Source organism: Glossina fuscipes, unplaced genomic scaffold, assembly GCF_014805625.2.
Source record: "Glossina fuscipes isolate IAEA_lab_2018 unplaced genomic scaffold, Yale_Gfus_2 113, whole genome shotgun sequence".
NCBI classification, from domain to species: domain Eukaryota; kingdom Metazoa; phylum Arthropoda; class Insecta; order Diptera; family Glossinidae; genus Glossina; species Glossina fuscipes.
Genome location: NW_023998456.1, coordinates 510,056 through 537,421, shown reverse-complemented (window position 1 = coordinate 537,421; position 27,366 = coordinate 510,056). Strand labels below are relative to the sequence as shown.

The 27,366-nt window shown below is 35.1% G+C and overlaps 1 protein-coding gene across 2 annotated transcripts in view; it reads left to right on the top strand.

Annotated features, from left to right (window-relative positions):
* LOC119639774 (myosin-9) overlaps positions 1 to 27,366 on the top strand; it is an 87,263-nt gene that overhangs the window by 5,054 nt on the left and 54,843 nt on the right. The window contains exons 3-9 of one of the 2 annotated variants that reach the window (XM_038037426.1): positions 12,637 to 12,921; positions 13,554 to 13,778; positions 14,362 to 14,478; positions 14,567 to 14,737; positions 14,832 to 15,088; positions 15,355 to 15,601; positions 19,165 to 19,220. In XM_038037426.1, the coding sequence (XP_037893354.1) occupies positions 14,364 to 14,478; positions 14,567 to 14,737; positions 14,832 to 15,088; positions 15,355 to 15,601; positions 19,165 to 19,220 (846 nt within the window). In that variant the 5' untranslated portion in view covers positions 12,637 to 12,921; positions 13,554 to 13,778; positions 14,362 to 14,363. The remainder of the gene's footprint in view (positions 1 to 12,636; positions 12,922 to 13,553; positions 13,779 to 14,361; positions 14,479 to 14,566; positions 14,738 to 14,831; positions 15,089 to 15,354; positions 15,602 to 19,164; positions 19,221 to 27,366) is intronic. The other variant, XM_038037427.1, reaches the window with a different exon arrangement.

The following is a 27,366-nucleotide window of genomic DNA, read 5'->3' as shown; positions in this document are numbered from 1 at the left end:
GCGTAATGCGTCTCTAAGCAAGCATACGAACAAAAGCTAGAATATTAAAAATTTTAGAATATATTCTGATTTATAAATAATCTACGTTGTGGAGGCAACTCGACAAAAATCCAAATCACGATAATTGGTAAACGGAAGGAAAATGGCATTCCTGTTGAGATTCCATGATGAATTTATGGATTTATTATCATTTTTTTATACCTTACGCCACTTGTGACACAGGGCACATTAAGTTAGTGCGGACGTATATAGCACGCAATAGGGCTTCAGATAGACCCACCGTTTATCATATCGATTGATTCAGAATCATAATCTGAATTGATGTAAAATTGGGTTCGAGATACTTTGATGAAATTTGGTACAGCGACATGTTTTGACCCAATCGCCATAAATGCTCTTGAAAATGGTTCGGATCGGTTCACTTTTTCGAAGACTCCCCATTTAACGCCCTATTCTGAAAAGTTGCAATTTTCGGAAGTTCTTAGCAAAAGTGACTAAGTAGCAGCATTTCGGCTTTCTAAATTGTAATCTGTAAGCTTTAGACCGGTAGGTATAATATATAATAATAAGGTATAATTTTCGATGCTTCATAATGAAAATGATATCATAATCGTAATTTAACATAAACAAACAAACTGTACCAAATTTGGGCAATCTCTCCCTATTTTTTGGATCCTACGCTAGCAAGAATACTCGTGAAGGTTGATTCTTTATGGAGTAGAAAAGTCAAAGTTTTAATATGTGGTGATGAAAATTGACCAATAATAGTAATTTCATGCAAAAATGAACTCTACAAAATTTAGATGTAACTATTAAACTTGTTCTATATTAGGTTGCGTTTTGGGACCGCTGTGTCACAAATACGCAGAAATTGATATAGAAACACGATATAATTTTTATATTAATTCTTACTTTAATTTGTACATAACGATCGACCTAGGCCGACTATATTGTTCTTACTTGTTTCTATTAGTAAATCATTTTGAAATTTTTACCCACAACAAAGGAATCATTACTAAAAAACACATATACAAATGAAAAACTTTCCTAATAGGGATAACATACATCATCAGCGGGGAATTCGAACTGGAAGGCTGAGCAACACATTGATACAGTTTCAAGTCGCCGGACATGTAGATCTCTGCTTATGTATGCATCCTCCATAGATAAAAATATCTATTTGAAATTTATGCACGGAATGTGCAGAAAAAGCGCCCGAGGATATCCCACATAGTCTTGTTACTTATCATCCATCGAAGAGAACGAAACCAATATTTTAAGTATTACTTATGAGTGACAACAGTTAGTCACCTTAACTGTAGTTTTCTTGTATCACAAGAAATTGAAGATGAAATGTTTGAACAAGGTATGAAATTACATTCGGCTGCAGTCGAATCTTTTCTACTCTATACTTCGACGCGCATCTTAAAAGAGATCGAAAAAAAAGAAATTATCATACTATGCTGCACCATTAGGTGGACGTAATTGATTTTGGCCATTTTCGTAGAAAGCAAGAAGTTTTTGTTGTGTGCCTCTTGTAGTTTTTGCATAGTCGGCAAAAAACCCAAGAATCAAGAAAATGTTTTCAATCAATATTGTACTGTGGCCCATTTTCAACATCAACCTGCATGTAGCGATTTCCATTGTTTTTTCGAAATCTGAAGCAGACATCTTCATATTAGCGACCACGAGAATGTTTACTGCGCGCATAATACACAACCAAATATATCTCCTTTTGGATGTTGCAAACGTTTTGTCAAACTAAATGCACCGTTCATGCGTTAGTGCTAGGTACGAAAAGACAAATAGACCCCTTCTACTTGCATTGTAGCAGTGCAGTAAATTGGATTTTTTTCGTTCGTAAATATTTACCTTCGAAGAACTGTCTTTGCAAATATACCAGACGTGCTTTCTAGTTATTATAAGAACACAAAGTCAACGAATGATGTTTGTATTAAACTAGCAGCCAAATCTTGAGCTTCCGCACCGCATCAGTTACGAACGACATAATGAAAGAGATTACCCTTAAAAGGTATAGAAGGTTTTGAGAGAATTATACATTTATATATCGTATATGTATGCATGTATATAGCAAAAAAAAAAAATAATAATATGAAAGAAAAAATTGAGAAAAAGTCGAAAGTACTACCCTTCACACTGCTTTCGTATTAAGCCGCTGCATCGAGGCGACGAAGTGAGAAAATGAAAATTCCATTATTCGCTAGAATTAGTCTTGATCGCCCCATCAAGTTATCTACACTCTCCAGTCTTTAATTGCGGGGAATACCTTACAATTAAACATGTATCCTGCCAATGCCTAAGCCATTTCACAGTTGGACGATTGACATTTGTTACCACGAATCCTATGGAATAAGAATGAAAATACGTACGCAAGACCACATCATAATATCAGTGAAATATTCAAATTTGTTAGAACGAGTAAATTGGGAAATGAAGAGTATAGTCTCAGCCACTCGTGCTCATCTCACTTCAATTGAAGAATTTATTTCCATGGGATGAGCAAATTATCATAGTAAAATTAGAGTTAAATAATAACGTTTTCTTAGGCAAGATATTGAAAACAAAACTCGGTTCGATTTGGGACGAAAATGGATAATATATTGTAACACAAACACGTCTTTCGCGGTTTTATGCTATTTATTGGGATCTTTAGGATAGAGTAGGTTTCATTTGCAAAGTTAGGATGTCTGTTTGCAGTTTATTTACAGGAACCTATATCTACTACACGTTAGTTCTCGTACTCGTCTCGGCCGTTCGAATATTGCAACTCGACTCTCACCAGTCATTCGCCACTAAAGCAACTAACTCGGCTCACTTTTGGACTTTTCTTGCGGCTGGCTCTGCCTCTATTGCTACTTAACTTCACCCCGAAATTTTTAATCCGTCTATCGGTTTTTCCGCCAAATTTCTACAATTGTTGTTAATCCTTTCGCCAGTTGCCGGGTGCATGACGCTGATAAGGCGTCTTCAATGTGTGTTTGGGTTTCTTCTTCTTTAGAATTTAGTTTCGTAGAAAATCGAGTAATTTTCATGAAAACTCCAATCATCAAAAATGGATTTTTCGTGGGAATAAAGTACACATTGCGATTTCACGTAACTTATTTTGATTTATTTTTATTTACAATTCCCCGGAGATCTACATCTAGAATATATAGATTTTAATTATTTACAATGATTTTGTCCCTTTCAATCCTTTTGGCTCGATTGACTTCGCCTTTACAAGTAAGTTATGAGTGCATAACTTCATCATAATATTTTTATGTTGTTCCCTTTTTCTGCTAAATTTCCTGTAAATTTCATGTAAATGTGTTTGGTTTTCTAGAGAGTGGAGTAGTATTTGTGCAGACTGAAAGTCATTAAGTGTGGAATTTTCATAACAATACATTACCACAAAAGTTTGTCTAACATCAGGAAAACTATTCTCTCGAAGTCATTCACCTACTAATCAGCATCAAACTTAAACTCGCCCCTTTCCTTCTAATGTAACATATAGTTTGCTGCATTGACGTTCTGGAATGAATGCCTTCCACATAATTTTGGCAAACTAAACCCATCCATAAAATCGTGCAGTTTATCTATCCTCTTAAGTTCGAATTTTCCAAAAAGCTTCTTTCGCAGATTACCTTAAATATAGAATTCGTTTTTGTCTAAATGAAATTCTTAAGTTTCAATCATTCCACTTTCTTTCTGGGCGATTACAATTTAGCAGATGTAAAGGGGAATGTCCAAATTGTCCTTTTCTGCAAAACGATGTACGTGGTTGAAAAGGCATTTCCACTAGTTGTTGTGGGACAATCTCCCACCAAATCTTAGAGCTGTTAGCTGTTGTGTTAGTCTCTCTAAGCAAAAATTAATTATCTTGAATAGCCTACGGGTAAATATTGGCGTTGGTCTGTTATTTACGCTAGGTCTCTTTTTCCCCCTCTCTCTCGTTTTGATTTTGAAAGTACTAGAATTTAGGTAAAATAATTAAGCTGTGGAACTATTCACGAATTTAACTTTAGTAAGGTTTGTGGTTACAAAATGAATAAAGAGAAGGTGGAAATGAATTGAAAACATCTAATATCGTAAAAATATACTTTTTTTTTTTTGAAATGTAAATGAGTAGATATGAGCCACGCGCCGTCCGAGATAAGACAAGCGCGTAGGTGCAGCTTGTGCAGTTTTTGCAGCATCATAGGGCGTTTGGTTAATTTGTTATCGAGGTTTAAACCGTCAGAAATTGAGAATAAGTGGGTTTTAATTTTTTTTTTTGCATAGTGTGGCCACACACTCCCCGGCCTCCCGACAAGCGGGCGGAGCTTCTCTGCTTAACGTAAAGGACGTGAATCAAAGTGGTTTCTCAACATGGACGGCTCAACCTATCACCAATAAGGACGGATAGAGCATTACCCGCAAGAGATTTCAAGTGTCAAGCGATGCACTCATGGCAAACTCGACCAAGTTACGGTCATCATCATGTTGTCTCTACAATCTTCGAACAAGATCGCTATTGCTGTAGCATTTTATATTAAGCTTGCGCAAATCTCTTGATAATATCTGTGAAATATTTACGTTTATTTTCGATAGTAGAGAGTAGTAAGTAAGTAGTAAGTAAGTCTGTTCATAAGTGGCGTAAGAAAGATAGGAGAAAATGTATAGTTCCTTTCGGCGATTAACAGTGCTTTCAATCCGATCCTTAAGATAAGAATTTTTTTTTTCATTGAAAGCCGGTAAGGACTTATTTGTACACTGCCACACTCCCGAATGGGTTTTATGTTTCTAGATGGGATTAAAATGATCACGCCCCCTTTTCTTTATATTAATAAAAACATCGCAATTTCTTATTCAATTCTTTTTTTCTTTTCGTCAACCACAGACTGGAAGTAAGTAAGTAGCAAGATGGCCGAGTTGGATAAAATATTGACTTTGAATGGCGTGTCAACCAGTCTGCAAATATTTTATATATTCTGCACAATAGGGTTGTTTACGCAAAACAAGTTGCTTAAACCAATAACAATCACAAAAAAAATTTCATTTTATTTGAAAATTAAAAAAAAAAAAAAAAAAAAAGGAAAAGAGAAGACATATTTTTAATCACATGTGCTGCCCTTGACCCTTCTCATCAATTACTGTATTTGGCGTTTAATTACTTACTCATTCATTCATTCACTCACTCACTCACTCACTCACTCATTTATTGGACATATCGCATTTTCTACTGGATTGGAAGAGATTGCATTTTTTTTGGCTCGTTCGCAAAAATTCGCAATAGCGCGTTCGCGTACAGCGGGTGGGTGTTAAGATGTAGGAGATTGTTTTATTGTTTACAAAATTTCTTCTATCCAACACTAATGCCCGAGCGTACACTTACTTATAAGCACATATACGCAAGTCAGTTGTAAAAATATAAAATAATAATATCATAAGATATTGTAACATGTCTGCATATGTACAAGAGCAGCAACATGCCATGTATCTTATTGACAGAATCATTTGATATGTCATAGATTTTCTATTACATTTTGACATTTGTAACAATTTCCTGACACATTATCGATATTTCACTTAACTCTTTTCATTGTTTCTATTGTAGGGAATATATAATATCAAGCGATTTATGGATCACGAAAACAAAAAAAAAAAAAAACTACGTCATTTTGCCTAAAGCTTATTATTATAAAAAAAAAAAAAAAAAAAAAAACAAAACAAAACAAAACAAAACCAAAATGCAAATAAAATCTCATAAATACATTTTTTTTTTTTTTGTTTGCTCTGACAGTTTGTGTAATTATTTTTCAATTGCAGATCATGTGAAGCATGAAATTGAGACCTGTCTGGAAAACAAAACACTGTCATTTGTTATTAGATTACAATTCTTATAAGAATTATGTTAATTTATACGTTTACGACTATTATGGAAAAGGGTGGTTACCACCTACTTAATCATTTCTAGAATCAAAGTTCGAACAAAGTATTTGCATTTCAATATTTCGATTGTGCTAAATACTGACAAATACCTACGGAGGTGCGCTTGCGTGAATGTCCATAATAAAAATGCAATCATTTTTTAAATGCTTAAAAAGCTTCAGGGCTTTACTCACTTGTACACCTTCGCTTGATTTTACGCGCAAATTATGGAACCAGAATTTCTTGCATCCAAGACATCTTGAGATAGAACAAATCTAAGTGAAGAACTTTAGATCGAGTCTTTCTGTGCTGAGCATTCACTAGTTTGTGCTCTAATAGGATTGCAAAGGCCTTGTGCTTACTAAGCGTAAACCTGCGAGTGCACTCACATCAATGCGCATACAATATCTCTCAAGTGTTGTCTTTTATTTTATTTAAGGCGATCTCAGTAGGTGTGTCAATCAGGCAATAGCCGGAGCTTTCGATACATAAGATTATTGCAGGATAGTGCCCTAACCTATATCTAAGAGCATAGAGAAGCTCTTCTTGTGACATCACAAATACATAACATAGAAAACCATACTTGATTTACCATACCTCAAAAAGTAGCATATTGGAAAGACAGATTCCTCTGAGAGCCCGATTTACAACTTTTCAAGTTTTAGCAGGCGCAGACAAAGCGCACTTGTTGTCGAGCTAAGCATAGCGTCAATGCAAAAAAAATGTAAGGTCAAACATCTAATTCCAGAAACGGTATACCTCTTTCTTTAGTGTGAACTGGGCAATGTATGCGTGAGCGATAAAAATTAGACATTTGCTGGCATACGCCAATCATACCTAAAGTCTGCTGTAATACACGGGGAATTGAAACTGTGTATCCTGAGTTGCCAGTCGTGCTTTTTGTTGATAAGACTACATGCTACTAAGCTAAGCTGTTTAAAAACCGGGACAGTATTTGTGATATAGTTAGACCGACTGCGTGGTTAAATCGTCTTCGTTTGTTTTTTGTTGCATAACAAGGCCAAACACTTAGGGATTCCCCCTGTAACATAGTGAAAGAAATGGGCGAAGAGAGGGATGGCCGCAGCTTAACATACGTTTGTCCAATCGGCATTCATCGTAAGCTAGAACCAACTGCGATCAAAACGCCCTGAGATTCAAACCCGGGAATACCCGCTTCGTAGTCGAACTTCTCTTCTTCTACTCGGCCTAGCGGCAGCTTCAAGCTCTTCTGTTCGCTAAACTCTCTTAAATCCGATATACCCTGTGCATGGGATAAAAGCACAAAATTACATTATTACAGTGATTACTTGATCAGTTCCCTGCACAAAATATGCACACATAAATTTTTCCGTTGGGAATCTCTTCGTAAGGGTGAGCCGTTTTCTGAGACTGCATAGATCTGTTTGCTTGTAACACTTCCGCTTGATAGAACTTGTTATACACAATTAAATTTTTTTTTTTCATCTCTATGTTCAAAAATTTCGTCGCCTTCAATCCTTAAACTTAAATAATATTCCCTGTTAACGGTTATGCCCGGCGGAAGTGTGCACAATAATACGATAGTCGAAGAAAACTTTTCACAAACTTTGATTTTTGAGCGACTTTAGCACAATTTTTGCGGTCTTAACTTACCTTTTGCACGACATTCGCTCGATAGATCGGTTGTTCCGGGGTCCTATGCGTAGATCTAAGCCCCATTTCAGAACCTAGCGCAGGTGGAGCACTAAAGACGTCTATAACATGCAATTTGACACAAGTGTCTGTCAAAGCGTGATCAGTTTAGAGATAAAACCCATTTCCGATACCTGCACAGTTTAATCTGAATATTGGTCTTACTTTTTGGCCATAGTATTATATGTTTTGCAATCGTTTTTCAGATATAGTCGTTCTGCTGACCGATCTGAAGCGGTCTAAAAGTGTAGAGAGCATTGCAAGGACGAGAGTATTGTTGATGGTTCGAGTCCATCGATCTTCTGCGTACTTGTACTTGAGAATATATCAATATATAAATAAACCGCATAACCTTTAAAAGCAACCTAGCTTCCGAATAATGGTGTTACACTAATATCATTGAGAACTCTTTCTTAAAGATGAGACTCAATAAGCAACATTATTACTTACGTGGTTAGCCTAACTCTTGTCTTCACACACGTTCGCATCTTCTTGAAATGCTTATAAAAAATGTAAACATAAATAAAAAGCGAAATCTTGCGTCATGTTATAATAGCTGCTATTTATCATCAAGTGCGTGTATATAATTGAAAAAAATACAATAGACAAAGTATCTCATAATAAATTTTAAAGACACAAACCACTCTAGATGTCTGACAATTAAAAGCTATTAGGAAAATCTAATTCCATTGCGATACTATCGCATCATCCCTTATCAAAAACGATGACAGTCTCACTTCTCTATAATTTTTACATCCTACGTTACTTGTGGTACAAGAGTGCATTAGGTTCGTGCGGATTTGTACAAACCCTAGAAGCACTTGAGATGAGCCCACATTTTATTATAATAACTAATTCAAAATTATCTTAAGAATCACTTTCTGTATCGTCTGTCCATCCATCCCTCTTATATTCTTGTGTTCAACCTATACGTACTAATTTTGAAGATATTTTGATATATTTTGGTATACCGACGTGTTTTGACCCAAGGACGAAAGTTGTCGAAAGGGGTTCGATTCGAACCACCTTTTGAACCACTCCTAAGGTATACGAGGTGGTCGAAATGATACAACGCACTGTGCCGTATTTGCTAATCGACCGCGCCCCACTATTATATGTGTGGCATATATATACGAAGTTTTGATAACAATGTCACAACGAAATTGAAAACTTTTTCTGATAGCTTTATAGATTTATTCCAGAGTTCGTTCTTTAAGATGTAATCGAGCATGTAGATTGCACATTTCCAGGTCAGTCAGTTTTGACCACGTCTGCCTATCCATCTTTGTGTATGCTCAAATTTCTTCTTCAAATTTGGCAAAAACATTAGAAATTCTTGTATGCAGGTTGATATTGAAAATGGGCTAAATAAGTCGAAGGACGGTCTTGAGAGTATCTCTGTTTTTCAAAAGGAACTAAAAACAAGCACACTACTCACAAATTATAACAAGTAATTGTATATTCAATACGCGATGCTGCAAAATGGAAGACATCGACCCCGCCTACCCAATATTATAATGTATTAAAATTTTTTTTTTTTTTTCCAATACCTTGACAACGCACAGAAACAAGCTTCAAAGACAACATCAACTATATATATTTTTGGTCAGTTTCACCTTTGGAATGCACTTAAAAATGTCCGTCGGTCCATCTATCTGTTTGCGCGACCGCGCGGTAACGCCTATACATTTGCAAAAGAAGTTGAAACTTTCCCTAGGACAAGCTTGTAACGCGCACAATTATTTTGTAAATGGAAAAACTCAGCCGCGCCCACTCCGTTTTAGAGAGCATGAAAGTTTAATTCTTAGTTAGTTTGAATATAACCTTCTTGTTTGTTGTTTGGTTTTTCATTGTAACAAAAGTCAAAGTTTCTTCTTTTATATGGGTAAAGCTTCCACAAATATTTAATATTTTGCAATTAGTATGACAGTTTTTCTTTACTTCAAAACTGTCAAAAAATATAAGCTTGGCGGACTCTAGCTTAGTAAACTCTTTGATTTTTTTTTTTTTAATGTGATATTTTACTCGGGGTAGGCCCCTCATGCCTGTAACACGGTGAGAGTTAGAAGCAAGTAGAGGGAGGAGAAGGGGGTCTGTGCGCCCAATCGATAAGTGCTATGCTCTTACTGACTGAGCACTCAATAAAGCTACGGCCAAAGTAAACCCGCATTTGAACCCGCAAACATTGACTTTGTAGTTGTGATTCTTACCGATTTGAGCCAAAACAGTAGCCCAGATTATTACATATATATAAAAAAAAATTTAAAAGTTTGGAGCCGAGTTTTTTTTGTAATTTGAGCAGACATTAAGGAAGGTGAAATGGTGTAGGGGAAAGGCGAGAAGGGAATATTAATTGTTTTTTTATTTTTTATTTTTAATGGCGGAGCAGTTCTATCAAGTAGTAAGGAAAGATTATTTTTATGAACAATTACACCAAATTTAGTGTAACCATCATATAGCTCCTATGGGAAGGTTCTGCATATCTGAGGAAAGAGTGGAGTTATTGAAAACGAAATTCGACGAAGAATGCCATTGAAAGGAATGTCCTATGATCGTATTAATGCTCTAACATTTAATCCAACAATCAAGTAATGCTATCATTGCTTCAACTTATTGTTACCTGCTTTCCGCCGATTGATGTGAGTTTATTTTTGTCATTCTGTAGAACGTAATGTGAACAACTTCAAATCGGCAAGATATTGCAATGAAAACCCATAACTAAGAAAGGTACCGAACTTTTGCTTCCATCCTTACAGAGAACTTCTGCCCCCTACATTATAGATTAATGTACTCATAGGCTTGTCTAAAATTTAATGTGCCTTTTAGAAAATGAGCATGTAGTCAATTCTCCACCCAGCTCAATTCTAAAGCACTCGGTATCTAGCTCTTCTACCCTTCTATCACTAGTTCAGACATCTTCTCATTACACTCACATGTTGTTGTGATTGTTTCTTTCATTAACAATCTTAACTAAATGAACTTTATTACTTTATTATTGCGTGCGGCACTATCTCCAGTATGCTCTATGAACAAAATAAAGAAAAATTGGCTGTGAAAAGAGTGCTTGTTTTTATCAGAACATTTTTAAAATGTAAATTGAGGGATAAGTGTACTTTGGCATCGCGAAATTATCTCAATTATATAGTTTATGCAAATTTAACCATTTGCTTTGAGATATAATCAATAGTTAAAAAAAAAAACAAAAACAAAACAAAAACAAACTCTTGATTAATGTATGAAACTTTGTCGTACAGTAGTTTGAATAACTAACAAGACATTGCATGAAAATACGTTTACAAGCAATGAATTAAACAAATTGTTATTGATTCTACTCACTTGAAAAAAGTTTAGGCTTAGCTCTCTACCCACTTAGAAGAAACAAGAAAAAAGTTATTACATTCGATTTAAACCGATTTTTTGAATACTCTTCACTTTGGCTTTACACTTATCGTGATATATGCGCTAAGTTTATAAGTTAAGTAACACTGACCATGAACTATAGGAATTTTTTTTCTTTTACTTGGAATGCAAAATTTGGGATTAATCATAATGTTAAGATTAATCCTTTTCATTTTTATAGCGAATCCTAGCACAATATGCCTCACAGGCTCACAGTCAAAAGGGAGTCCCTTACCTTAGAGAGGATGAACACAATTGACGTAAAATTTGGGTTGAGGGACTGTGTATACCGTTTCAATACAATACCTACAATATCACATTTGATGCATTCTTTACAAAGCTAAGAGCTCAACCGAAGTCTAAGCAATTAAAACAATGAAATTTTTTCTTATCCATCGAAAGCGTTTTTTTTTGTTTAAATGTGATTTGAAGCAGAGAAATTGCATGATCTGCGTATAATATTTTATGTTTATATTTAGCTAAACTGGAAATGAAACAAAACCAATAAAATCGTAGTTATTTCCAGGGCTCTCATAAGTGATAGAGAGTCGCATCGTAGTATAATTCGCTACGAAAGCATTATAATAAAATAACGCATTACCCGGACGCTCCGTTTGTTGGCAAAGGTTAGACGAGTGAAATTTGAGATAAGGTGCTTGAAATCGTTCGCCAGTCGTGCATCTGCTGGAACACTGGGACACTGGTCTCGTTTCAGTCTTTTCGTCTTCGCTTTTCATTGAGTCGATGTAGTCATATCCCTTGGCCCATCCGGCGCTGATGGCCAAAAAAGTAAGTCATCCGTCCACAACCACGCCCACAATAAGCCAAGGATGATTGTTGGTAACCCATAACAGATGTCGATCTAAAATGTTATGAACGCATTTCGCTAAGCCATCTGCAAACCCAATGTTAAACCATAACGATCGGTTGACATGCTCGGTATTATCGGTGATAACAAAGTTATTGCAATTGTTGTATATTACTTTTTTACTTTGTTGTTCACATCAATGTCCTATCAGATAGCAATATATGACTAAAAAATTTAAGAATCATATGAAAAGCATTATAATTAATGTAGAGAGAAAAATTCTCTCTAGTCATTCAAGTCTAGAATGCGATCTTAATTGTTACTTGATAACCTAGCTTATCTATAAATAAAACAAGTAAGAGCACAATAGTGGCCTATAGCCCATTTCACCATCCTCCCCTTATTCATATAAGTACCTTTAAAATAAGGGAATTGGTCGAAGAAGTTGTTCAATCCATCTTCAGTAACGTTCATCCTTTAGTCAGAATATATCGGTGTACCAAAGTTCATCACAAAGTGCGCCCTGTAGATTTAACACAAGAAAATAAGATGAACAGATGCACTGGCGAGCAGATAGACAGACAGAAGGAGAGAAAAACTTGCATTCAAATTACTTTCTCAATCGATCGGTATAACGAAAAGCATTACATATATCAGCACAAACTTAATATACACTTGTACTGCAATGAAGAAAAAATGTACAATTTTTTATTTTATTTTTACTTTACGTCATCCCACTCGTCTTAGTTCACACATCCGGCCTTGTGTAATTCAAAATTGTACCTATTATATATATAATGCTAATCTATACACATATATAATATATATATTCTTTTCATTTTCAGATCTACAATTGGTAGTTAGACCCGCTAGAAAGTGTCGAATATATCGAGCAATTAAGATTTAGTTAAGCTGGTTGCATTAAAGGACAAACGTTTAGCGAAAGTGATTTGAAGGCGTGCTATTGTCACTACCCGCGGCTTAACCGCGGCGTATTATGTCACGAGACGATTACAATCCTGTAGCAAGCTCTGGTGTACGTAGCCCGGGTCGTTCAAGACGATTAACCGAATTACCAACAGTTGATCGTTCACCATCGCGGGATTACGGTACACGAGGAAGTCCTTTAGGTAATTATATAATTGCGTATATATATATACATATATATATACGTATATATATATATATATATATATATATATATGTATATATGTATAGTATACATTTAAAAGCATTAAATTAAATATCGATTACTTCAATGGACGAAGAAATTTCCTTAAAACGACAAATGCGTAATACTTTTGTCCATTGAATTTAATTTAATTTACTTCAATTTTTCTTCATTTATAAACTCTTTGTCTAACTCTTTAACTCTTTCGTCTTTATGATGGGAGAGTTTTGCAAATTTATTTTAACCTAAAATAATTTTTATTTTCTTTACATCACGCATGCGCATGTAACATTCTCTTCGTTGCTTCTTTCATACAAATTACGCTTTTACTTATTTATTTATTTATTATTTATCACTTCATTGTTTCTTTTTTTTTTATTTCTCTTCAAAACTATTTTGTGTTCAATTAAATCGTAAAAAAAAAACGCTCATAATAAAAAAAAAAAAAAATCAAACGACATCGTTCATAATATAATACAACAACATTAACATGAATATATCTCATCATCGCTTTTTCTGATTTTTTCTTTTTCTTTTGATTTTTGATTCTGTTCTTTTTGTTCTTCAAAAAAAAAAAAAAAAAATTTGTAGAATTGTAAAAGAACAAACATCAGCAATAGCTGCAGCAAATCTCGTAGTAGTTATACGGTCTTGTATACTACAAAAGCGACCACCGTTACTTTTTTTGTTTTTGTTCGAGGCGATCGTTTTCGTCCCGTTCGTAACTACGGTGGGAAATATTTGAAAAACAATTTTTTTTCTTTGTGATTTTGAGCGATTAAGCAAGAAACGGTCTCAAACTGGATTACAATTATGGTTAGTTTAACCCTGGATCTCATTCTACTCTATATAAACATAAAAACACTCTCTTACATAACAAACATAATAAACATAAGGAACCTAAGCAAAAAAAAAAAAAAAAACATATATATATATATATATATGATAAAAGTCAGCCAAGCTTAGTTGAGTTAAAAGATTCCGTCTGTTTGCTTTTTGTGCGATAAAGGATTCTCTCCCATCAGATGAACACATAACGATAGTTTTATTTTAATCAAGTTTTTAATTTCGTCTCTTTTTTTTTTTTTGTTTGTGATTCAATTGCCTTTTTATTTACATAAATTGAAACTGTTATTAGTCGCTTAAAAAGCAAAATGAGTCCACCCAATCCTTCTCACATGCACTCACTCTCTCTCTTAAATCAAAAATGATCCCAAAATCTACTACCATCGCTACCACTAAATCACTCTATCATCACCACCACTACCACTACCACTACCACCACCATCACCACTAACATCGTCACCATAACGACAACAACAACCACAACCACAACAACAACAACAACAACAACCCTCATCTCCTCATAATATCATCATCATAATTATGTGAATTGCAGCAATGGGCAGCCCGTACTATAGAGACATGGATGAGCCGACAAGTCCCGCTGGGCCGGGACATCATAGGAGTCGAAGTGTTAGCAGACCACCGATGTCTCATGCCATGGATTATCCAAGTAATTATTTTGTTATTCTTTTTTTTTTTTAATTTTTTTTTGCTTTTTCATTAATTGTATAACAAATTATTGTTACAATTGAGTATAGAAACTCGATATCAATCATTGGATAGAGGTGGTCTTGTCGATCATCATGATCGTGAGTTCATACCCATACGTGAACCGAGAGATCGTTCACGCGATCGATCACTCGAAAGAGGACTTTATTTAGAAGATGAGCTTTACGGACGTTCCGCTCGGCAAAGTCCGAATCCTATAGGTATATATATATATATATATAAAAGATCCTTCCTTCCATTAATTCAAACATTTTTTCCCTTTCTTGTTTTTTAATTGTAAACTTTTTTATTTAGGTTATGGAGCTGGTTTACCACCAACCGATCGTGCATATCTGGGCGATTTACAACATCAAAATTCTGATTTGCAGCGAGAATTAGCACAATTGAAACGCGAACTTGAGTTAACAAATCAAAAGCTCGGCAGCAGCATGCATAGCATTAAGACATTCTGGTCGCCGGAACTGAAAAAGGAGCGTGCGTTACGCAAAGAGGAAAGCGCCAAGTACAGTTTAATTAACGATCAACTGAAGCTGCTTAGCACTGAAAATAAAGTAATGTTCTTAAAAAAAAAAAAAAAAAAAAAAAAAACAAAAAAAACAAAAAAAAAAGGTCTTACAAAAAGTTAATTGTTTTTCATTTGTACTCATATGTTTCTGGCTAATGAACTCGTAGTAAATGATTTCTTCTTTATTTATTTATTTATTTTTTTTGGTTTTCTTTTCTTTTTCCTTTTCATGTCTGCATTTTTATTTGTTTTTTTTTTTTTTGTTTGTGGGCACATGCATATGTGCATATGTGCGCGCATTCGCAAATGTAGAAACAAGCAATGCTGGTGCGTCAACTAGAGGAAGAATTGCGTTTGCGCATGCGTCAACCCAATATTGAAATGCAGCAACAAATCGAGGCTGTATACGCTGAGAATGATCATTTACAGCGCGAAATTAGCATATTACGTGAGACAATCAAAGATTTGGAATGTCGTGTGGAAACCCAGAAGCAAACTTTGATTGCACGCGATGAAAGCATTAAAAAGTTGCTAGAAATGTTGCAAGCGAAAGGCATGGGTAAGTAACAATAATCACCAAATAATAATAATAACAAATGTCGCTGCCACCAACTGTGCTTACGGTGGTCAACACTTACAAGATACCAATAGCAAAAATGACAACAACAACAACAACAACAACAACAACAACATTAATAATAATAATAACAACAATCACAACGTACACAAACACGGCAATTGGCAACGTTAAGGAAATAGTTTGTTTTAAAATTTTTATATAAAAAGTACACACATATGACAAACTCGGATCATAAAAATTTATTCATTGACCGTTAGTTTTATAACATGCTGAATTTAAAAGGTGTCCCAAAACAAGCTGACATATTTTATTTATTTTCAAAGCTTATAGCAAAGTAATTTGCATTGAATTTCATTATCAATAAATGTCAAAATTGTTAAGATTGAAGCAAACAAATCATATTCGTCTTGTTATTAAGAACGGTCCTTGTAGCGTCTCGTCTTCAATAATTTGATTCTTCGCCGTTGCGTATGACATGTTGCGCGCAGATAGAGTATTGTTTCGGTTTGTCCCAAACAACGCGTAATGAAGAATTTTACGCTACAATATTGGACGCCATGTCTTCGCCTAGTATGGTTCATTGCAATAAGGAGTTCCGCCGATAAGAAGCGTTTACTAAACAGAGTATTTGATGATCCATATATAGACATTTCAAAAAAGGCTTCGAGTTCTTAACGCAACCGTTAATCGCTGAGAATAGTCTTGAGAAGAAAATATTCATCTTCTTCGATGTGATACATGAGCTCATACTCTGAATTTAGGTCCGCTATGTTTTACAAGATTATATAGATCTCGGATATTAACTGACCTTCACTATTTCTTGAACGAAGTAACTTTTCTTACTTACCCGTCGTTTTAATAAAGTTAGTCTTAGATCTTAAGCGTACATGAACATATTTAAAATATGCCTTACTCTAGCCGCAGAAATGATTCCTTTCTAAGTACAGTATAAGTAATTCTCTTTCCGCCTTTCAGTTTTAGGTCTTACGCGTGCGTAGATATATCGAAAATGCAATGAAAATATGCCTTACCCCAGTCACAGATATGTTTTCTTTCTAAGTACTTTCATCCTTTTATAGTCTCTTGTCATTTCCCGTAATGAGTTTGTCCAAAAACGGTTCCACATTGTTTCTAAAAAGAACATTTGAACAGATTGTCACATAGCGTGATAAGTTTCTTTCAGTGTAACTTTGATATATTACTCGCCGTAGTTCAATCGGGAATGCCGAATGTCTTTGCAAACATTCTAGAAGATAAATATGGGTTACTGTCTCACATGGGCGGCAAAATGTCAAATGGATTGCCGCTCCTATCGAAGAACTTCTTTCAGGCTGAGCAGCTCTACAATGAAATATGGCAAAACATTTGCAAACCCACATTGCAATCTGCCACATAGGCTTTGAAAAGCAACCGATGCATTCTTTTCTTTTTGGAAAATCCAACCAAATGTAATAGGATGAGTGGTCTTTATCCACTGTCATCTAATTCATTCGGCATTTGGCAACAATCAATTGATGAAGTGTAGAAAGTAGATCTGTCTTACTTTCCACCTGCTTACCTTGGCTTACGTGGCAAGTAAAATGACCTGCAGGTAGTAAAATTCGAAAAGACTTAAAAACGTTCGGTAATCGTTTAATTGCATAATTTATATTCACAATTGAACAATGATAAAAATCCCTTTCTCCTGTCACTCGTGTCGCTTTTGTGCCTTAAGCACACATCGCCGAATGTCTTTGTTGCAAATATTTCACCATCTTGTCGCAGAAATTTTTAATTCCTAAGCAAAGTATCAATTAATTCTAACCAAAGCCAACGTGCTCTCTACTCCTTTCGGCTTTTGAGGCTGATGCATGCACACTTGTACACCTTTTCTAAAGAACATTCAAAAATCGACATAGATTATATATCAGAAAAATTTTTCCCATTTAACAATATATCTCGACTAACTGCGCTCACCGTCAACACTCCCACCTACAAAGATAAGAATCTTTTCACTTTTTAGGCTTTTGAATCTCATTGTCACGAGAACATTATCAAGCGCATATACATGATGATGATACGATTCCATTCACAATACATGCAATTTTGCGCTTATTGGAACATTTCTTGGTTGACAATGGTGCATATCTCGTGTTCAAAAGCGAATTTTAATAAAAAAAAAAAAAAAACAAATTTCTATAATTTGCAAACTTTCTTAAAACCAATACTGTTGACAAGTCATGACGTGAAAAGAAATCAAAATAAGTATCACGACATAACCTAAAAAATATCAATCAAATGAAAATTCGGCACGAGCGGCAAAGAGGCGCTGCATTTTTGATTAATAACAATGCATATGTGTAGCTTATGTCTATTGCAAAGTGTCCGACGAACTAAAGGTCCCGACCAACTCCATATAATATTAGGCAAATAACGTTAACATTGTGGCGAATTTCTTTCTTCACTTTTATTGATTGACGTTGCGATTAAACGATGACAAATTCAAGAAGAAACTATCGAGGGTGTCAAGTCAGTTGATAATTATGCGAAAAAGAAGATGAATTTTAGAAGATGATATCATTTGTGTAACGGAAGAAGTTAGATTAAGAGGCCTCCTGGCCAAATCAAGGTAAGTGTGTAGAAACATCGCGAAGTTTGCGGGATATCTCTTCTTGAAACGCTATGCTTTATTGTCGAAGATATTCTTAGGCTAGAAAGCTATTAAATATTATTGAGCATTTAATTGTGAGTATTAATGTTGACTCTTTAGCACTCCACTGTTAGCACTCCACTTTTAGAGCAAGAGAGTAAAGGAAAATGTACAATAGGTTTTAAGCTTAATCCTTATCGTTTACTATAGGACTTTCATTTTGAATTGTATTCCTACGTGGGCGTCTAAGTCGGCTGTCATGTAATAGCATTACATTTTTACATTAAAGTTATTGAATATTTATCGTAGCTCTTTAGGGATTTTAATGAAGTGGACTAAGAATTGCGTCCTTGGAAGTTTATTGTACTCAATCTGAAATTATTAAATCAATAATTAAAGATCTGTGGATTTTGGTGCACCCTCAATGAAAAGATGGTAACACACAAGTTACGCTCCAATTTTAGACGACCCTTGTTGCTACACTAACTTTCGTTACCCGGGCTTGTTAATCCCCGTCTGTCCAGTTTCTTCCAAGTAGTCTCCAAGCGATGTGGTCTTGTTCAACCACTCTACACCAATGGTAGCAATGGTAGCAATTCAATGGGCTTTTGTTACTGTTTTGACCAATTCAGGCTCAGGGTAAAGTGTTAACAGAAGAATTAATGTTTTCGTTGTTTTTTTTTTTTTTGCTTTAATGAACTGTTAAGTTGCCTTGGCGGTACGTAGCATTCCCATTTAATGCTTTTAAGTCTTCAGCGTATAAGTCATTAATTTTAGTCGATAAAATTTTCCAAATCAAATTCATGTCCTTTAACGATAATCGGTTATTTTATGGGTTACGCTTTATAAACTTAAACGTGAAGCAACGTCAATTTTCATTCTTTTTTTTTTTTCTTTCATTTGTGCTTTTTAGGTAAAGAGGAAGAGCGTCAAATGTTCCAACAAATGCAGGCTATGGCTCAAAAACAGGTAATTACTTCATGAAGCACAACAAAAAAAAAGAAAAAAGTAAAATCGATCAAAAACTTATCAAGTTTAAATGAATGAAATTTAATCAATCAGTAAATAATTCATCACACATATCTTTAATTTAATAGATGTTAAGATAAGTAATCAGAGAAACAAAAAAAAAAAAAAAAAAACATAAAACACGGTTTCATTGTAGTCCTGCTCAGCATTATTATAAAAAACAATAGAATATATTTTACATTATATTTTCAACTGTAATGAAAAATTAACCGGAAAGTTATATTCGCCTTGAGACGAATCTTGGATACCCACCACCTAAAGTATCTCTAGAAAAACCATTTAATATTTCAGGCTAACTATAACACCTGGGGTAAAGTCGCGATAAACATTCGTCGACATGTATATATATATATATATATATATACAAGCATGTAGAAGAAATCTTCCAAAGTCTTTCTTAACCTAAACTAAAGAGCGAGCTTGTGGATTGTCTAGAGAGGCATTCATTGGCAATCAGTCAATTCATCAACAAAAGCTTTACAATCAATTAAAATTTTAATTTTCATACGACTTGTTAAGCATTAAGCAGACAGACGCACAGACATAAGGTAGACGCTTTCCTTTTCATCGAGGTGGTGGGGCTTAATACGTTATCGAATCGAATTTATTTATTAGATTTTTTTTTTTCTTCATTTATTCTAAAAAGCCAAGAAGCAACAATTTGTATTTTCCGCTGGGCTTTTTCTTATACACAAGTACACAAAAATATACTGACACCCAAAGCCACTCACAGCCACTTCAAATTCACATGAGAAATAGTTCAGTCATTTACTAACCCATATACAAATTCACAAACACATATACCTTTCACTATTATATTATATATTTCATGGTCTTTATTACTTTGTCGGTATTTCGCTTTAAATTTATTTTAATGTTTTCCGTGTATTAGTGTATTTTTCTTATATTCTTTTTTCCGTTTTCCTTTTGAAATGCCTTTCTAATGCATATGTTGCACATTATAGAATACTATGGAAGATAAACAAACAATATTTACATAAAAGCAGGTGTATGTTGAACACACGTACGGACACTGACCCATACAAATCCAATGACAGCAAAAATTCTATTTTTTTCTTTTCTTTCTGTTTTGTCTTATGAATTAATGAATCGTATGATAAATCAAGCGATCATTCAAGACTCAACTCATTATGAATTATGAAATTCACTTTTTATTATGAGAGGGAAGAGCAGAGAGCAAAGAGAATGTCGGTAAGAGGTAAGAGGAAAAGCAAAAGAAAGCTGATAGTTGTCGTATCAACGGTAGACAGGTCTAGAGGCCTAGAATTTACTAAATGCCTTTAAACTGAGCCAAACTATTCAAAATATGAATAGCTTGGAAGCACCATTCACAGGAGAAAAAATCACAATTTTTTTAACGATCTGTCGAATAATTTACATCCCAGACACATCTGAAGTTTTTATCTTATTTTAATAAAGTTGAAGACGGATAGAATGAAGATGAAGAAGGATATCAATGATGATTTATTCTGAATGTAAACAAGTATTGTAAACGTTTCAGAAATGATTGATTATCTCTCATAATTTAGTTTAGTTAGTAGAATATCGATTAATTATGCATGATTCAGATGAGATCGTACCCATCTCCATGAGATCACCAAGTGAGACTTTAAGTAGTGAATCGGATGTAATAAAACGAGACCTGCAATCGTTAAAAATCCGGGAATATGTCCAATTAAAACTTTTTTGCTTCTTTTTTTGACATAAACAAGTGAAAACATTCTAGTGGACCACGACGCACCATTAAATACCCTATACTGCTTCGCCTAAGCGTTCGACCCGAACCATTTTCAATATCGTTCGTCCTTGAGCCAAAACCACACCAAATTTCATGCAAATATCTATGACCTGTAGGTGGAATACCAAAACACAAGACGAACGGACGGACAGACAAGCCTAAACACTCAGAAAGTGACTCCGAATCGATCGGCGCATTAAAAAATGGATTTTTCATGCATACATCCGCACAAACTTGATATATCCTTGTACCAAACGTAGAGTAGAGTATAATAAAGGAAACAAGAATCAGTATGCATAGCATTTTTTAACTAAGAACAAAATGGCGACAAAAATATATTGCGGAGTGTCATGTCAAAAAATTTTTTTTAAATAAACAAATTAGAGCAATATAGCCGGCGAGCGCTATTATATTAAGTACCGTACATCACTTCGCCTTCATGTATTTTCTTCATTATTTTCGTGTAAAGGAAAACTTTTCATGGAAATACTTATACGGCAAGGACTTGAAGGCGTCGCATAAAATTTCGAATTTCAGTTTATTTTGAAGCCTTATCACTCATTAGATTCGTTATAAGGAGTGAGAAGCAAAAAAATGGATTTATGTAGACCAATTTTGCTATCTCCTTTCTTTTTATATATAATATACGCCTCAGAGGATATCCTTTTTATGCACGGAGACGTTGTTCATTTTTGTGGGAAATTATTATTATGAACTAGTTTTCATCATAAATTTTTAAACACATCTCCCATAAAAGGCTTATGTGAGGGGGTTCCAAAAAGTTGGGCCATCCGATCCATATTTTTCACATCCATATAGTTTGTCGAATTCTTAATACTCATCTATTTTTGTCGAAAAATTTTGAACATAACAAATTCCATTCATAAAACCATTTTATCAAAAGACTTCCCGTAACAGTGGAATCATGCATTTCATTTTGAATAGGATTCGTTCTTGACCCGAAACGTATGCGTGAATCAATTTTGGCCAAAATACCCCAGATATCTTGTAGGTTGAACAAAAACGAAACCACATGAAGAGAAATGAAATAGACGGACGGACGGACATGTAATTATTTCTAATTCCTAATTTCTGCTTGAGTTTAAACCTTAAATTGAGTTCGACGATGTAGATTTAGACCGCTTTGCATATAACGATTAATACCATAAGCCCTTCCGGGTGCAACAAACTTAATATACCAGTAAAGCTAGCTAACATATAAATTTACAAAGCTAAATTTGGGCCGGTCCATTTTCTATTAGCCTGTCAATGTAGCAAATCAGTTCCAAACTTTGATAGAGATAGTAGAGTGTTGTTTGGTGGGACAGTATTCATCAAATCTGCCCATATTCAAAAAAAAGTGGAAAGTTATGAAAACTTGCTTACCTTATTTGGCAAATCACTGACTTACACTGACCCTTTTTATTTTATTTAGGTTAATAAACTTAAGTCTTACATTTTTCTTTTATCTTTTATTCATAAGTTCGCCCTTAATAACTATAAAAGGCTAAAAATTAAAAATCTTGCTTTTGTTTTGTGTATCTGACATTCTTGCCATTACATTAATTAGCTCCTTCTTGCTGGTTGTTGTTTTTTGATTTTTCTGGGTTTCGTTTTCTTGTCAATTGTAACATCTTTTGAGTTTTTTTTACAGTTTTTTTTAATAAACGTAAATTACGAAAATCATTTCCCTTCGTTTAGTCCATCAAGCTGAATGAATATATTCACATACTTCCTTCGAACAGGAGAGTTTCCTGAGTCGTACGCAGAGAAGCAAAACGTTTTTCTTGCTTCTTATTTGTCCTCGTGAACTTAATAATATAGATCGGTTTAAACTGGGCTCCCGTTATCAACTAAACTCGATCGTAACTTGAAGCTTTTACCAGACAGAAGTTTTGCGAAAGGAGGATTTTTTACTCGATAGTAAGGAAAGTACATACTTTCTCGACAGGAGTGTTGCAGCGAGTTTTTAATCCTTAACTGTCTCGTATCCCAATTTACCCGGCATCTCAAACTTGCCGCTGGGCTTTAAGATTTATTCGCGATTCTCTGGTGCCGTAAGAAGAACGAGAGCGCTGCAAAGACACTTACTAAGTCATCAGCAAGAATGTATGCTAAACGTTGCTAAGATTGCTTCGCGAATTTCGCAACACTTTCCATTTCAATGCTGCTAACACTTTCTTGAATGACATTTGGATGTTTGAGGCCTGGTCTGAAGACACTGAAAAATGGACCTGCAATGCGTTTTCCTCACACGCAGACGTCTACAGGGTTCCCCAGCAACGACTTCATTAGGCTACGACAGTTTGCAACGTCCACAACCACTCGGCAACAGCCTTTGATGGTAGTGTCAAAGATATTTCACTTTATGCCCAATATTGCAGACCTTCGTAACTCATACCAGCTTTTTTCCTTTCAATATTGTGTTGTGCCCAGTTTTTATTACCGGTCGAAATTCAGCAGCATTTTGCAACGATTTAAGTAGGGAGGGTAAGGTTTTCAACGGTTGAACTCAACAAACAAAAGTCTCTGAAACACTATATGCAGGATTACTTGTACTTGAAAACCATTGAATGCTAATAAACAACGCAAAGCAGCCTCTTAGAAAACCCGGCAATTTGCTTTGTTTATACCTACGCCAATATTGATTAGTAGTCCGACAACTAGATAAAAGCCTAACAATTTCTGGTAAGATGTAAGAAGATTGTGAAAATGTGCGGATTGGTCAAATATAGCCCACTTTTAATATCACTTTAAAGATTTCCTAGAAGTTCGTCTACTTCTCTACGAAATAATAAGTCTCCAAGGTTTTGCCTTCTTTTCATTTATCAAATTCAGAATACCGAATGAAGTATTGGCAATAAGTGTTTTCCTTAGTTAGTAAGAAACAAATTCCAATTCTTAGGTGGAAGTTGAAAGTTCAAGGTAAGATTTAGGTACTTTATAAACAATTCGTCTTAGTCTTTTTTCTAACAATAGAACACTAGAACTAATTAACAAAAATGTTTGCTTTCACAAGTGCAATGAATAAAAGAAAAGTGCTTTTCCACTGATATTTATTCATTCATTAGTCTGAGAAAAGAAATGTTGTGAAGCTTACAAGTAAGTTAGCTTTCAGCGCCATATGCCGTAGTAAATACTTTCCTTTGAATAATTTCATTTGAGTTAAGCACATTCATTACTGCTTCACATTGCATATCGTTGCGAGCATAATACGGGCACTTTCGTAGTACACTGATTATGCTGTGCGATTTTTGATTTATGTCGAACATCTTTGCTTTCCTTGTAACGCCATTTACGTTCTATTTGTCACTTTTTTTTTATTTTCATCTTAGGGTTTTTAACATTTTTCTCCTCACCTTTTAAACAGAGATTTTCGTGCCTACATCTTTTCGTGTGCATACAATACAACGCAGCACATTTAGGCAGCACTTATCTATCGCTCACAAAAACGTAACTCATGTATTCAACCATAAAATAAAGTGGATGGTCTATCTATACTGGTGGTCTTCTCATTCTTATAATTAACGATTGGGCGATTAAACACGTATGGAGTGACTATAGTGTGAGGATAAGTAATTAATGTGTTTAAGTCCGTAATGCTACGACACATTTATGTTAAACGTCTCAAATTATCATATTCACATTCTTGACAAGATCTTGATCAGTCCGTCTATCCGACTTCACGTTCACACGTTGTACGTTCGAAATTCTTAAACATCCGTAGGATTTTAGTTCCTCCCTCGATAACTAAAATTGAAAGCGACTCAGAGACGAGAAATTTATGCACGCCATTCAACGGATATATATGCAGTATAACTGCCTGAACTGTGCGTCAGCACGCTTGTGATTAAGATAATATATATAGATAATGGATAACTAAGGTTTGTGGTATACTATTCTTACTTCTTACATCTGTCGCTGGTGGATTTGATGATAACTGGTTACGTATTATTACGTTCGCAGAACTTTGCGGTAGCTAGTAAAGATGCAATAAAAGGAACACAATATTCAAGATCGAGATTTTGAACAAATTACCCCATTTACTCCGGGTACGTCCCTTTGTCAATTCTCCGTCTTTTGGTTTATCCTTATCCGTTTGTCGCGCTGACTGTAAGCCCGTCCGACTACCGAAAGCTTGTTTTTTAGCTCGACGTCCAGCATAATAATTAGAACTTCGTCCGTGTATCTATAAGTCACTTTTTTATTCTACCCATACATTTGCGTCTGTCGCCATTTGTTGTTGCTTTCTGCCTCTACGTCCACCTAATCCCATACGTTCTTCAATATAAGCCGCTAACACATGCAGTGTAAATCCACTGGTATGTCCTTTCCTACATCTTCCTTTGCAAATGACTGCCTGTACCCCTGCTCTCTGCCTATCCGTCCCTCTGAATATCTGCTTGCCCGTCAGCTGCGCTAATCGCATGTGGATTCTTTGATCTACTGAATATGGTATTCTTTAATTTGGCTTGACGCCTGAGTTGCCATGCTTTCCTTTCGCTGCCGTTGCGTACAACTATTCGCCCGTCCACTTATCACCTTAAACTTCCGCTGCAATGGCCGTAAGTATGTCCATCCATTCAACAACGTTTCTCCCTTTGTGCGTGTCTATCTATAGTTCCTTTCTCTTGGATGTTTCCCCCTTCGTCTGCCTAACTCTTTACTTGTTCGGTCGGCCCACTGACTGTAAGCACATCCACTCATCTACCATATAATTTCGTTTGTTTGTTCGTGTATCTGCTTTATATCTGCCTCGCGCTACGTCAGCTACCCTATCTGTACGTTCTACTGTAGATCTTTCTGTAGATCTATTCCTTGTGGCTGAAATAACAAAATGTAACGATAACAATTTCCAAATCAGTTCGATGAAATTTGAAATGGATGCGATCTGTTGCCTACAGAACTAAAACGAATTTAGGGAAAGAACGAAATTTCTAATATGTTTTTAAGCTCATATTATATAAAATAAATTTTTATTCAAATATTTATTAGAGGAATGTGCTTAATGAAAATAATCGGCCTAGCGCCAAGCTTGGTAACAACAAACGTATATTTAAGGTGATGGATATTAAAGTTTTGCCCTAAAGCGGATAATATTAATACCAAGGGTTTTGCTTGCTTGTTTTCTCACTTGCTTTAAAAAGCAAAAAAAAAAGTATATATATATAGCAGATTTCTGATATGAAATTAAAAGCAAATATATGTACAACAATAGCAATATAATGTGTCCTTAAATAGTCTTTGTTATCCTTGATATTCATGCTTTCTAGCACCACACAACAAAAAAAACAGTTATTACAGTATTTCAAGGATTTTGCAAATAAATTTACATACACATACATACGATATGCGCAAATATACGCACGAACGCACATTTACACACTTGCTCCTCCAGGGAAATTTATTCACAAAGAAATCATAAAATTACAACTAGAGAGACAGAGACAGAGAGACAAAGAGAGAAAGAGGGAGAGCTTCTATACGAGTTCGATCCAGTTTTTCACTATCCATTATTTTTATTACAACTATTGTATAAAAGTCCTTTCATGCAAAGAAAACGTTCTTCTGCGGCAGACCCAAATCATCATTATTCACTGGAGCGCGTAGGTCAATTGAAAAGTTATTCAAAATTTAATTCCATACAATTTTCTCGAGCATATTTCGATAAGTTTTGTTGCAGGTTGTCCTGGAACTTTATTGAAATAGTTGGCAAACAATTCCAGTTATGTCAAATCATTTTTATTTTAAGGAAAACTGAATGTCTCCCGATGGGCCAGTCTAGGTCATGGTCTGCACATTTTTGTTACAAACAAACTTTCCAAATAAAATATGACGTAAAATTTATTTTTGTGTAATTTAACTAAACTAATTTGCAAATTGTCCCAATCATCCCAAACGTCTATAATCGAGCGGCGTAGGCGCAATACACTTTGAGTGATCAGGTGACTCCGAATCAGTACCACTAAATTTCCGCTTAGGGTTTGGCCGAAGGACGACGGCGCTGCAACTCTACCCCATCGGACACTAAACTCCCCGAAAGCCTGTTTCCAAATGCCAGGGTATCAATGTGAATTTCTTGACATTCAAGGTACCTAAATATTGCTAGTAACACTTACCCCGTTATAGACTCTTCAAAAGCCGGAAAGAAAATGTAGATACAGTCGACCCTATGCTGTCATGCGCACTGCTCAGCTAATGCTGCTCTGGTACGCATATTTTCATGGCATTACGACTACCGTACGATCACAGGGAGGGAAAACAAGAATTCTTGCGGTACACTTCCTTGGATTCCAAGAGGAGGCAAGAATGAGAGAAGAGATAGAG